Genomic DNA, 13308 nt, shown 5'->3' with positions numbered 1-13308 from the left:
TACTGCAAATATTAAAAGGATGAGGACCAGCTAGCTATCTATCTGAACGTGCACAAACCTAAAATGAAGTTTTACCGTTACAAAAATATTGTCCTTAATATCACAATGCTTTACTAATAACAGTGAACCTTTAAACAGAGCTTTGCAATAATAATTTAACATAAATAGCATATGTTTTAACCGCAACCAGAACTGCGACAACAACGCAACATTACGCATGCGCGCCCATTACCCCGTCATGGAGACTGGGCTGGGAGACTATTATGCGCATGCGCTGCCTGGTCGGTCTTTTCCGCCTGTTAAAGGCCCGGAGCTGAAATTCGCTACCTGGATCTCCCGGAATAAAACCAAATTGGACTCCTAAACATGGTGAGAGACAAAGAAATCAGATGCATCCTGATCAGTCCATAAGCAGCTGTTTCTACTGCGACAAAAGAAACGGGGATGGCGAAGATAATTGTCGGATAGATAAACTCACTGGCCGTAGCGCCCGTCTCTTAAAGGGCCAGTAATTCAAACCACCTCGTGTGCTGTCACTTGATAGTACTGTACAGTCAAAAAGGCAGGCTTTTGTTTTACTTCGTTTAGTATCAAGCACACCATAAACGCGATTTACAAAATAAAATGCAAGCACTTAAGATTGCAATAGAAGGAAACAGACTATCAAAATCAGATATGAGTGATTTCAATGATCTTCTAGCTGCTAAAAACTAAATATTTCGCGATCCAACCCCAGTATAAATTATATAGGAAAATAATGTGCAAAATGATAATCACTTGTGCAATATAAGCATCCAGGAACTAAGGCATACTGGACCCAGTTATTTGTTAGTGTATCTCAGAACAATACAATCAGTTGACAATTGACAGTTCTTTTGTGATATTCAAAGGCATTTTACAACATACTGTAGTTTAATGTAAATGGGAATTTACTACCTCGTGTGTTTTTTTTTCTCTCAAGATCTTATCCATTAATATCATAGTTACTTTAAATGAACTCTATAATATTGTGGGAAGCATAGTTTATTTTTTATTTATTAAAAAAATAGAATATTACTAGAAAAAATGTATTTACTACTAAGGATTGACTTATGCTTCTGCTGTATAATTTAACATTCCTGGCTTTAAGTTTTAAGTTATGGCCTGAGCTCTGTCTATAGCTACAGTAGCTTCCAGTTTCTCCACAGTGATTTGCATAGCCAGTATAATGTTTACACCCGAAAGACGCATATGCAGGTTTGGCTGATAGTGGACCTTTAATTAGCCCAGTTAGATTGTGGGTGTGTGAGTGATGGTGCTCAGTAATAGACGAGTGACCTTCCCAAGGTTGGTTCTTGCTTTCAAACTAAAGGTACTGAGGCAAGCTCCAGCAACCAAATTACTATTTTTGGAATACATGTTTTACAATTAAATGTTTTACCTTTGGTTATTCTTGATATGGCATTCTTTGTGAACTCACTGAAAATTAGTAACATTTCTCTCTTGGAGCTCTTTCATCTTTCAGTGTAGAGTATGGATGTGATTCTTACATAATTATAATTTCCTTTTGATGTAACTAGCACAAATGATGAATTGTTGATTAATAACATTAAATGATGCCAGTGTGTGCGCACCAGTGATCACTGATATTCTGGACCAGGATTCTATTCAGTATTTAGCCTGTTGCTCCCTAAACTGCATTTTTGCCTCATAGTACTTGAGTCTTTATTTGATTATGAGCTGTGTACAATTTGCATGGTCTCCACTTGTCTTTATTTGCTCTTATTTTTCTTGTTTCCTCACACATGCTGTCAGGATAATTGATGATTGTAAATTGTTGTGATGTCTTTTTATGCATTTTGCAATGGACAGACATACTGTACAAACTGTTCTCTGAACGTCTCTGCTCTGTTTCATGTTGACACCTCTGTACGGCTGTAGCTGACTACTGTCTTGTTATATTTTTCTCAGGGGTTTGTTAAAGTGGTTAAGGACAAGGCGTACTTCAAACGGTACCAGGTGAAGTTCAGAAGAAGGAGAGGTAGGTGTGCAACTAACATAGTCAACTTTAATGTAAATTGAGAGCAGCAAACTGCAACTTTCTAGACCTGTTGAATTTTGCTCATACTAACACATATTCAGGAAATACTGATTTAGATGATGATGTTTTTTGACAATATGTCTGTGTATCACTATGCTGATTACAATCACTGGTTGCTCTACAGTATTACTAACCAATCTAAAAGTAGCAACTGATCTGCATGTACGGTACAGCTTTATTGCTTCTTAATTTGATAACAGTTTTCTAAAGTATTCCCTACTTCAAATCATATGTGTTATATTATTATTATTACTGCTACTAATATTGTCATAACTGTATCTGAGCTTTAGAAAATGGAAAATGAATTACTGTGAACTAAATTCTAAATTACATATTAATATCTAAAGTAGTTGTTAATCTATAATATACTGTATTCAGATTTCTATTGAAAAATGACATGACATTATATAGTCACATTAAGAAACATTGAAGTGAAAATATCTAAAGTGACTAGTTTCATTTTGGTAGTATATAGAATAACACTAAATATCTGTTTTTGGAATATATACTATATATAATATATAAAATAATACCCAAAAACCACTGACCTCATATATGTTAATTTACTCATTCATTTTTTGAGTCTTTTTAATTTAAAATAGTATAGTGGCAGGTGACATCAGAGTCGATCACAAAAGCATCAGCTGTGACACAGATTCAGCAGTGGACGGGGAAGAGTACACAAGAATGCTCATGTACATCATCTACACTACCTAATTTAGGGCCACCAATTAACCTAGTATTTAAGTCTTCAGGAGGAAAATGAAAGAAAAACTATCCATACACAGATCCATAACCTTGGAGTCATAAGGCAGCAATACTGTGTACTAATAAATGCTCCACAGTGTTACCTCATATATCAAGGTTATCCTTGACTTTGCAACATTTCCAGTCTCACTCAAAATGTCAGTTTTTTCAATACTAAGTAAACACTAAAACTGTATTCTTTAAATCTGCCGTGCTCAATAAAGCCTTGTAAAGCACATGTTCAAACAGCAGTGATGCTTATCAATATTTTTCAACTACAATATAGAATATTCAAATATTATTGTCTGTTTTTATCTTCTTGAAAGCAGAACAATGGATTTGAGTGTTAGTGAGATTTTTGCCAAATTAGTATAAAGTGGAGTTGGAATCATGAGAAGCCATATTCAATGAGCACTTGAGGCTTAAGACCAGTGATTGTTACATAATTAGGCCAAACATTTTTGTAAAGGTTGACACTTTCCTTTCAATTTTCTTTTTCTCTCTCTTTCCACAGAAGGAAAAACTGATTACTTTGCACGTCGCCGCTTGGTGATTCAAGACAAGAACAAATATAACACTCCCAAGTACCGCTTGATTACACGTTTGTCTAACCGGGACATCACTGCACAGATAGCGTACGCCCAAATTTCAGGGGATGTGATTGTGTGTGCTGCATACTCTCATGAGCTCCCGAAATATGGCGTGACAGTCGGGCTGACAAACTATGCTGCGGCATACTGCACTGGCCTTCTTTTGGCACGCAGGGTGAGTGGATTTTGCTAACCGGCTGGAAGCTTTAATAGCTGTGTTAAGTGATTACTGACCAGAATATTTTATACAAAATCAATTGTAGTCTTGTAATTTGTGTTGGGGATTATTGAACAAAATTACATTTTCCGTATTTGGATGAGGGGCTACATTTGAATTGGAGTAGGTGAGGATTTTGGTTTTTTTGATGCCCAGTGCTCACCTTCTATATATAACCAATTTGTTAAACATAGTTTTAAACCTTGGGATCCTGTAATTGTCAATTTCTTTCAGCTCTTAAAATGCTTTGGACTAGATGGAATCTACGAAGGACAATTGGATATCTCTGGGGATGAGTACAACGTTGAGAGCATTGATGGTAAACCAGGAGCTTTCACCTGCTTTCTGGATGCTGGGCTTGCAAGGACATCAACTGGGAACAAAGTGTTTGGTGTGCTGAAGGGGGCTGTGGATGGGGGGCTATCTGTTCCTCACAGGTATAACTATCTTTCTCAGTTTTAATTGTTCTAAAACCCTGCATTTATTTTATTTGTATTGTCTTTTATCATTAATTTGAAGTAGAACATGGATAAATTGTGGTGTAAACAGCAAAAAAGTGAAGAAAACATTTAAAAAAAAAAAAGGGCTATAGTAAGATATAGTTTAGTTTGGATGGGATAAAACACTGAACTCCCAAGCTAGCAGTCGCACAAAGTGAATGTGAACATCAGCTTCCTGGCCAAAACCATCTTCAGTCTTGTATTTAATTACCACCCTAAATGGTAATTTGAAACATATAAAATCTTGATTTTACAAACTGAATCTTAGTGCCTAGACTGACAAATCATCTTGATCTTCAATTCACTGGTAGACAATTTTGACTCTATTATAATAATAATAATAATAATAATAATGCATGTTATTTAATAGGCGCCTACCTTAGCACTCAAGGTCACCTTACAATAAAATGAAACAACATTAGTAAAATAAAAACAAGAGAATGATAAATCACAAGGCAATAATTAGCAAACAAACAAAGATAACAGGGAGTAACAGTATAGAATTCACAATTGGTATGCCAGCTTGAAAGGATAAGTTTTGAGGGTAGTTTTAAACTGTGTTATTGAATCGAGCTGACGTATATGAGAGGGAAGAGAATTCCAGAGTTGAGGAGCACTATGAGAGAATGCTCGAGCTCCCATAGAACTGAGTTTGATGTGTGGTACAGAAAGTAGAGCTGCAGATGAGGATCTGAGTGAGCGAGCAGGAGTGTAAGCCTGGAGGAGATCAGTGTGGTTGTGGAGAGCTTTAAATATTAAGAGCAGTATTTTGTATTGTATTCTGTAGTTAACAGGGAGCCAGTGAAGTTGAGAGAGAATAGGTGTAATATGTTCAGTGGATTTAGAACAGGTTATTATTCTGGCAGCAAATTTTGAACAAGTTGTAAGCGATGGATAAGTTTTTGTGGGATTCCAGATAAAATAACATTACAGTAATCTATACATGAGGTGACTAGGGCATTAGCCAATACTTCAGTACTGTATTACATAAGAACAGGACGACGTCTAGAAAAGTTTCGAAGATGGAAGAAGGCAGTCCGAGAAATGTTACTTATATGGGAAGAAAAAGAGAGAGTACTGTCAAGAATAACGCCCAGGCTCTTAACTTGGGAAGATATGTTTGTGTTAATATTGTTAATTAAAATAGAAGAATGGTTAACCTTAGCAAGTGTAGATTTAGAGCCAATGAGGAGAACCTTAGTTTTATTGCTGTTTACTTGGAGAAAATTGTCAGTCATCCGTGTCTTTATGTCTTGGAGACATGCCATAAGAGTATCTGGAGGGAAAACAGAAGTGGATTTAGTGGATAGATATAGCCGTGTGTCATCAGCATAACAATGAAACTTAATACCATGGTGCCGGAAGATATTACCTATTGGGAAGATATAAATGAGAAAAAGAAGTGGCCCCAAAACAGAACCTTGCGGAACTCCCTGAGTAACGACTGCATTCTCAGATTTAAAGCCCTTTAATTGAACAAATTGCTTCCTATCAGTGAGGTAGGAATAAAACCACTGGAGGACAAGGCCACAGACTCCAAAACTAGCTAGACATTTCAAAAGTATCTGATGGGATATGGTGTCAAATGCAGAGCTGAGGACAAGAAGCACAAGAACTGATAAAAGACCCATGTCAGCTGCCTGGAGAAAATCATTTGTAATTTTGACCAGGGCAGTTTCTGTGCTGTGTTTAGGGCGAAACCCAGATTAAAACTGTTCAAAAAGGTTATTTTTTGATAGATGGGACTGGAGTTGGGAGGCAACTATCTTTTCAAGAACTTTAGATATAAATGGAACATTTGAAATAGGCTGATAATTGTTAAGGATATTTGGGTCTAAAACAGGCTGCTTTTAGTGAGAGGGGGACCATGCCTATAGTAAGGGACAAGTTAATTATAGTAGTTATCATGGGAGAAATAAGCTTGTAGGTATTGGATCTAATTGGCATGTGGAAGAATTAGATTTTGTTAATAAGCTCTGAGATATTATTTTCAGCTGGTAAGTTGAAATCTGAGAATAGGGTGGTTGGTAAGGGAATATGGGTGATAGTGGAGAGTATGTCATTTTCTCCAGAAATAGAGGAAGCAAGTTGCTGGTGGATTTTTTAAATTTTTGAGTTGAAGAAATCCAAAAAAGTGCAGCAGTATTTAACAGAGGTTATGGTGAGCGGCGCTTTCTGGTGGGGTAATTAGCCTTTTCATTGTAGAAAAAAGAGCTCTAGTATTTTTCCCTCCTGCATTGATAATGTTAGAATAGTATACAGTTTGGGCAGCAGAGAGAGCATTTTTGCATTTTAACATGTGATTTGAGTACATTTCCTTGAGTACAACAAGACCCGTCTTTTTAGCTAGACGCTCCAACTGTCGGCCCATGGCTTTGAGCTGACGGAGTTCAGATGTAAACCAGGGAGTAGTGTGAATAAATGAAACAGTCCGTGTTTTTAAGGGAGATAGTGTATCAAAGTCAGAGGACAGAGCAACATTGTAATGGTCTACTAATTCTGATGGTGTGGTAGCGGAAGGAGAAACAGGCTGGGATTGCAATAAATGTATAAGGGTCTCTGGGTTTACACGCTTGACATTACGAAATGAAGTTACACGCTGAACCTTTGATTTACTGAGAGGTAAGCTAACATCAAATGTGATCATTCTGTGATCTGAGATAGGTAATTCAGTAGGAATAAGATTGTGAGGTGTGATACCAGAGCAGCAAACTAAGTTTAAAATATGACCCTTGTTATGAGTCGAAAAGTTGACATATTGAATTAAATTAAAACAGTCAAGGATTTCATTAGAATCATTTGTCGGTGCATCAGTTGGCATGTCAACGTGTATGTTAAAATCACCCATGAGGATGACATTAGTAGACATTGCACGCAAAGTTATTAAAACAGTAAAAAGTTCAGCAATAAAAACACTTGATAGTTTAGGAGGTCTATATAAAACAGCAATTATAATAGGTGAAGTTCCGCAGAGTTTGCCAGCTAACAGTTCAAAGGATGAATACGCTGAAAGAGGTATCGGTGACAATTTTAAGTCTTTACGGTGTATTATTGTGAGACTGCCTCCCCGGGATTTGGAGATGCAGACAAACTCTGGAGGGAGTGCTTGATTTAGATGGAAATAATCCCTGCTGCGTCTCCGTAGGACATAAACAGTCCATTTTAGTGTCTATGATAACATCACCAATCAGCAGAGCTTGGTTAGAGATAGATTGAGTATTAAATAATCCAAACTTCTAAGCGTCTATGAACATACGAGGGGGGACCCAAAAATAACCGGAAATATTTTTAAAACGTGTTTAATTTAATTTTCTGTACAAACTACAATTAGTCTCTTTCAAAGTACACTCCATTGGCGGAAATACACTTATCTAACCGTTTGTTCCATTGTTCGAAACATTTTTAAATTCGTCTGAAGTAATGCCCATTAATGCTCTGGTCGTTTCTTATTTTACCTCTTCGACGTAAGCAAAATGCCTTCCTTTCAAGTCTTTTTTCATCCGAAGGAACAAAAAGAAATCACACGGAGCTAAATCCGGTGAGTAGGGTGGGTGGTTCAGGGTTGTCATACCGTTTCTTGCCAAAAATTGGCAAATGCTGAGAGCAGTGTGAGATGGATTGTTGTCATGTTGAAGGAACCAATCGCCCGACTCCCACAAATCAGGGCGTTTCCTCACACTGTTGCGCAACCTTCTTAACACTTCTAAGGTAGAATGCTTGGTTTACAGTCTGACCTGCTGGAACAAATTCATAATGCACGAGACCTTTGACATCAAAAAAAGAAATCAACATTGTTTTCACTTTTGATTTCACCTGCCGAGCTTTTTTTGCTCGAGGAGAATTCGCGGTTTTCCAATGACTGGACTGCTGTTTCGACTCAGGGTCGTAACTGTAGCACCACGATTCATCTCCTGTAATAATTTTGGAAAAAAAATCTGGGTCATTATCAAACTGATCCTTCATTTCATGACAAGTTTCCAGGCGACGCTCTTTTTGATCTGCTGTCAGCAATCGCGGGACGAATTTTGCAGAAACTCTTCTCATTTTCAAATCTTGCGATTCTTCAAATCGGCCATCGTAAAAAAACGACGCTTGCACAAAACTACTTTTACAAAAAAATTCACTGAACACAAGCACAACCTTCCAGACTGATGGCACTTGGCAGACTGACTTGTGAGGAGTGTAACTAGATCGCCCTAGTGGCCCAACCACGTACTACAAGTACCAACCTAACAACAACAAAATTCCGGTTATTTTTGGGTCCCCCCTCGTATATTCAGGTGATTTTACCAAAGGAATCAACACATTGTGATTAGCACATCGCTCAAAAGTACGTGGACAAGTGCGTCCTTCAGACCAAAGGGAAGAAATAGACCCGCTGCTACTCCTGCTGAGGCAAATACAATGACGAGAGCCCCGGTGAACGTACTTTGGTCGTCGGAGAATTCCGCTGTGCAGCAGGATATCAGCAGGCAATTCATAGTTTGTTCGAAGTCGATACAATTCACCTGGTGAATATTTTAGTTTTGAAGATGTGACTGCATTAGATAGCAAAGCAGACATAATAATCCATGACAACCAATTGAGGTTTATCATAGTAGATTTCTAGAAGTCACCCAAGCAAATTCCAGATTGGAAGCAAAGCAATGTACCCCTTGTGTACCTACTCTGCCCAATTAAAATAACACGTTAGCCAGTAGACCATCACCACTGGGATTTCAGAAAGTACTCAGCAATTGACAAGGGGCAGTTTCAACCACCTATTCATCAAAGCTAGTTACTTGAGCAGACTATCAGTGAGAAAGTTTCCACTTACCCACACAGGTTGCAGCCAGCAAAGAACAGTTCTACGAGGGCTCGTGTTAAGGCCGAAAGAGGCAAGGATGCAAATGCGTGTTATCAGTTTTTAATCCAATGCAAAGGAGAAGGAAGAGCCGATGCAAAAGGCAAAAAACAAGTAAAAAAACAACTAGGAAAAAGTACAAAAACAGAGCACCGGCAAGCAGTGGCAGACAAAAATGCCAGCGTTCACTTCCGGTCAGAGCTTGATTGCTCTGGTTATAGCCAGACACTCTTGCATATAAATCTGCAGTGAGCGGTACTGCATATGCATATAAAAAAACCCACTTTCATTGCACTAGAATGCATTTTCCATCATGCCTAATATCTTTCTTTTGTACTGTCATTGAGCGCTGAACTTGCTATCTTAATTATCTTTTGATTTTGTATTTTTGCCAACATTTGCCAGAATTACTGACATTTCATCATCATATACTTGGCATGATGGGCTACCTAGTGGCACAGTGGGTAGCATTGATACCTCTCAACTGGTACTCATTTTAGCTCCATACATACACTTATAATTGTTAATTTAATACTATAGGTACTTCACACATATTTCTTGCAGCGCATTATTAACTCAGGAATGTTTACAAACTACAAAATAAACTAAGTAAACACCAGATTTACACTGCTAATATGTAAGTCTTTATCTAATAATGTAAGTTTCTAAACATACATCCATCCATCCATTTTCCAACCCGCTGAATCCGAACACAGGGTCACGGGGGTCTGCTGGAGCCAATCCCAGCCAACACAGGGCGCAAGGCAGGGAACCAATCCCGGGCAGGGCGCCAGCCCACGGCAGGACACACACACACCAAGCACACACTAGGGCCAATTTAGAATCGCCAATTGACCTAACCTGCATGTCTTTGGACTGTGGGAGGAAACCGGAGCACCCGGAGGAAACCCACGCAGACACGGGGAGAACATGCAAACTCCACGCAGGGAGGACCCGGGAAGCAAACCCGGGTCTCGTTACTGCGAGGCAGCAGCGCTACCACTGCGCCACCGTGCGCCCCTCTAAACATTCAATTAATATAATTTGGCAATTGATGTAACTTATCAAAAGCATTTGGCTATTAATTAGTTCTTATCTACTATATATATATGTTTCCCATTCATTCCCATTCCCCTCTTCACAACACAAACGGCAGAGACGCAAAATGGTTGGCGAGCGTAGCGAGCAGGGGGGAACCCCCTTGTATCTTATAATAATATGTTGCAAGTCCTCTAAAACAGTCCCAAACTATTGATGCTACTCTCAGTTCTTCTCAGTGGGTGAAAGTAATCTGCATTATTCCTTTAGAGTAAATTAATAATTATAGTGAGTTGGTAATTAAAAATGTACATATGATTAATAATCACAGAAATCACATATAATTAAGTATATGTACATGATGATTAGGAGAAAATGTTATGGAAAATTGTGCATTTAAATGAGAAGTCAAATATTTCTAATTGTATATGCCAGACATTATTTTAGCAAATAGTAGCATGCTGAAAAAAAAATCAACAAACCAAAACAAGGTATTTTCTTTTTTGGAAAATTGGCACTACATTCCAGAGTGCAAAGGTGTGTGATATTGCATTGATAAGTTTGAAATCATTGTAATTTACAAAGGTGTTATTTGGGTGGTTTTCTACAATCGCTAGGAATTAAAATAAAAGTCAACCGCCTGGTTCTGAATGTTTTCCATTATGAGCATAAACTATAAAGAAGATGTTACTACTACATTGATTGTGTCAAACCTAAGTGAAACATAATTATTTAGTTTACCCACATAGTAAAATTGTCCTTAGTACTAATTTTGCTGATTTTTATATTCTTGATTGAGTTTTAATTTTTTCTCATTACTGCTTTACAATATGTGCAGTGCCCAATTCTCATAGCTTCTTTGATATTTGCCTTTGTGCAGTGATTTCTAAGAGATTGAAGTTTCAAAGTCATGTTGAATACAGCCAATAAACATTTGAACTTTGTTTTGAGTTCAGTACACTTAATACTCCATATTGCAGCAGGCCAAAAAATGTAAATAAAGTGTCATATAATGATGCTTAAAAAATAAAGCTCCAAGTAAAGACTTCTTCTCTCTATAACCAGTAAGTGACCATGACATCACCGTGGCCTCACTGAATAGTTACTAGGCCAGCAGAGGTTCCACATATATAGCTAGAACCAACTGTAATTAAAAATGTCATAGCTCCATAATGGACAAAGAACAGAATCAGGCTTCATTTACAGTAATTACTAGGTGAAAAGTGGCATTCACTAAATAGTGTGAAAAACTGACAAAACACTGACAGGATAAAAACTGGTTTTCTATTTAGTATGTCTTGTTTTTCTTTATTGCCAGTATGAAACGTTTTCCAGGGTACGACAATGAGAGTAAGGAGTTCAGTGCAGAAATGCATCGACGAAACATTTTTGGCCTTAATATTTCTGAGTACATGACCCTGCTGCAGGAAAGTGACAGTGAAGCTTATCATCGGCAGTTCTCACGCTACCTGAAGAATGGTATTACTCCAGAAAAGGTGCGACATCATGAAAAATTCTAAAACTTTACAGTCAGGTAGAAGAAACTGACCATTGGATTCTGTAAATATTATGTTAATTTGACTAGCACATTACAGTATATATTGATGACTACTGTATTTATGTAATGCTTTTTTGAACTCCTTCTGTGGAGTGGTGTATTTCCCTTGCTAAAGAAAAGCAATAGCATGGTCGTTTTCCAGATTAATACAATTAAGGAATATCTACAAGCTGCTACTTCTATTGAGTTATTGCTGTTTTATTTTACTACTGTAGGTTGAAGAAATGTACAAAGCTGCTCATGCTGCAATTAGAGCTGACCCTGCTCACCAGAAGGCTCAACCAAAGGAGGTTAAGGTGAAACGGTAAGTGAAATGTTATGATTCAGGGATGCCCAAAAGTTAATAGGATATGCCTTTAAATGCAATGACATGTCACATTTAACAAAAGCATAACTGGTTACAGTAGTTGTAGTAAGAAACCTTCAACTACATAAATAAGGAGGAGAAGGTATAGGGATAAATCAGATTATCCTGATCACATCTGGGTTTAATTCTAAAAATGTAGGTGGATTTAGATTAAGAAAGCATCTTTTTGTTCTCTTTAACATGTAAATATTGATTCCTAATATCAGATTTACTACTTGACATCTGTATACAACTAGTACAGGTGATTTTGATTTTTTTCAAACTAGATGTAAAAATGACTGAAAGAAACGCACTACACAATTCATTTAGTAACCATTTAAGCTGTTTTCCATTGTAAGTTTAAAAAAATCTTACTTTATGGAAGACACTGTGATATTTAAAATTGTATATAAATCTACTTAGAACACATGCAATAACAGTTTTTCACATTTAACGTGAATTGGTGGCATTGTTGATCATCTGATTACGGTTTGCATGGAAAAAAAGGATTTGTTACTGGTCTCCAATCCAAAATTTTGTTTTGCTGCTCATAAAAATATCAGAATGATTCTGATATAATATCTGATGAAATACTAGATTTGACTTTTTGGTAAGAAAAAGTGCAAGCCTAACATACCAACATCATTGTGTTGGCTTTGGAAATTAAATATATTTCATTTGCATAGTATAATTCATTATAGAAAAGTAATTTTAATGGAGTAATAGCAGCCTTAACTTTGGTAATATTCCTGATTGATTCATTATTTCATAATTAGCATTTTAGTAAACAAATCCTGTTAGTTTCATATGTAAACATAACCTTTTAATTTAATAACATTATGTAATATGTTTATGTTGAATTGTCTTAGGTGATTAGCATATTATTTAAATAAATTTAGACTGGACCATAACTGTTGATGTTCTTATTGTTGTTTATATTTTTCCCATTTCTTTTTGCTGTCTTTTCGTATATTATTTTGTGTAGCTGGAATCGGGCCAAGATGTCTCTAGCCCAGCGCAAGGATCGTATCGCACAAAAGAAGGCCAGCTTTCTACGGGCGCAAAAACTAATTGCTGAAAATGAGTAACCTGGGTTTACACCCATGACAGCAGAAAGCTAAAAATGTCACTTGACATCTACAATAAAGAAAAATTTGGATGACAACTACAACATTGCATATGTGTAGTATTTTTTTTTATAAATATAGGGGATAATACCATGTACCAGTTATTATGTTTGAAAAGATCATATAAACACAAAACAGTTGTGGAAGTTGGGTCCAAATGTGTTAATAACATTTCATTTAAAGTGAGGGGAAAACTGATATGTCTAATATTCCTTGATATATAAAATGAATTGTGGAAAGAATCAATAGTAGTAGTACCAGG

The 13308-nt window shown here is 36.9% G+C and overlaps 1 protein-coding gene across 1 annotated transcript; it reads left to right on the top strand.

The window, feature by feature from the left end:
• The first annotated feature begins 240 nt into the window (after window positions 1-240).
• On the top strand, window positions 241-13090 carry LOC114651820 (60S ribosomal protein L5-like). Its single transcript, XM_028801813.2, has 7 exons — window positions 241-369; window positions 1951-2020; window positions 3342-3592; window positions 3869-4071; window positions 11334-11511; window positions 11789-11877; window positions 12905-13090. Exons 1-7 carry the CDS (start codon window positions 367-369, stop codon window positions 13005-13007), a joined length of 897 nt encoding a protein of 298 aa, XP_028657646.1. The 5' UTR covers window positions 241-366; the 3' UTR covers window positions 13008-13090.
• Window positions 13091-13308: the final 218 nt, after the last annotated feature.

Source organism: Erpetoichthys calabaricus, chromosome 1 (assembly GCF_900747795.2).
Source record: "Erpetoichthys calabaricus chromosome 1, fErpCal1.3, whole genome shotgun sequence".
Lineage (NCBI taxonomy): Eukaryota > Metazoa > Chordata > Cladistia > Polypteriformes > Polypteridae > Erpetoichthys > Erpetoichthys calabaricus.
The sequence above is the reverse complement of the archived record's forward strand: the minus strand, read 5'-3'. Positions and strand labels throughout refer to the sequence as shown.

Bases quoted from the DNA above. Each gene is read 5' to 3' on its own strand.
- LOC114651820 (XM_028801813.2), top strand. The intron at 3,593-3,868 runs GTGAGTGGATTT...AATTTCTTTCAG, and splicing joins GCCTTCTTTTGGCACGCAGG to CTCTTAAAATGCTTTGGACT. The intron at 4,072-11,333 runs GTATAACTATCT...CTTTATTGCCAG, and splicing joins GGGCTATCTGTTCCTCACAG to TATGAAACGTTTTCCAGGGT.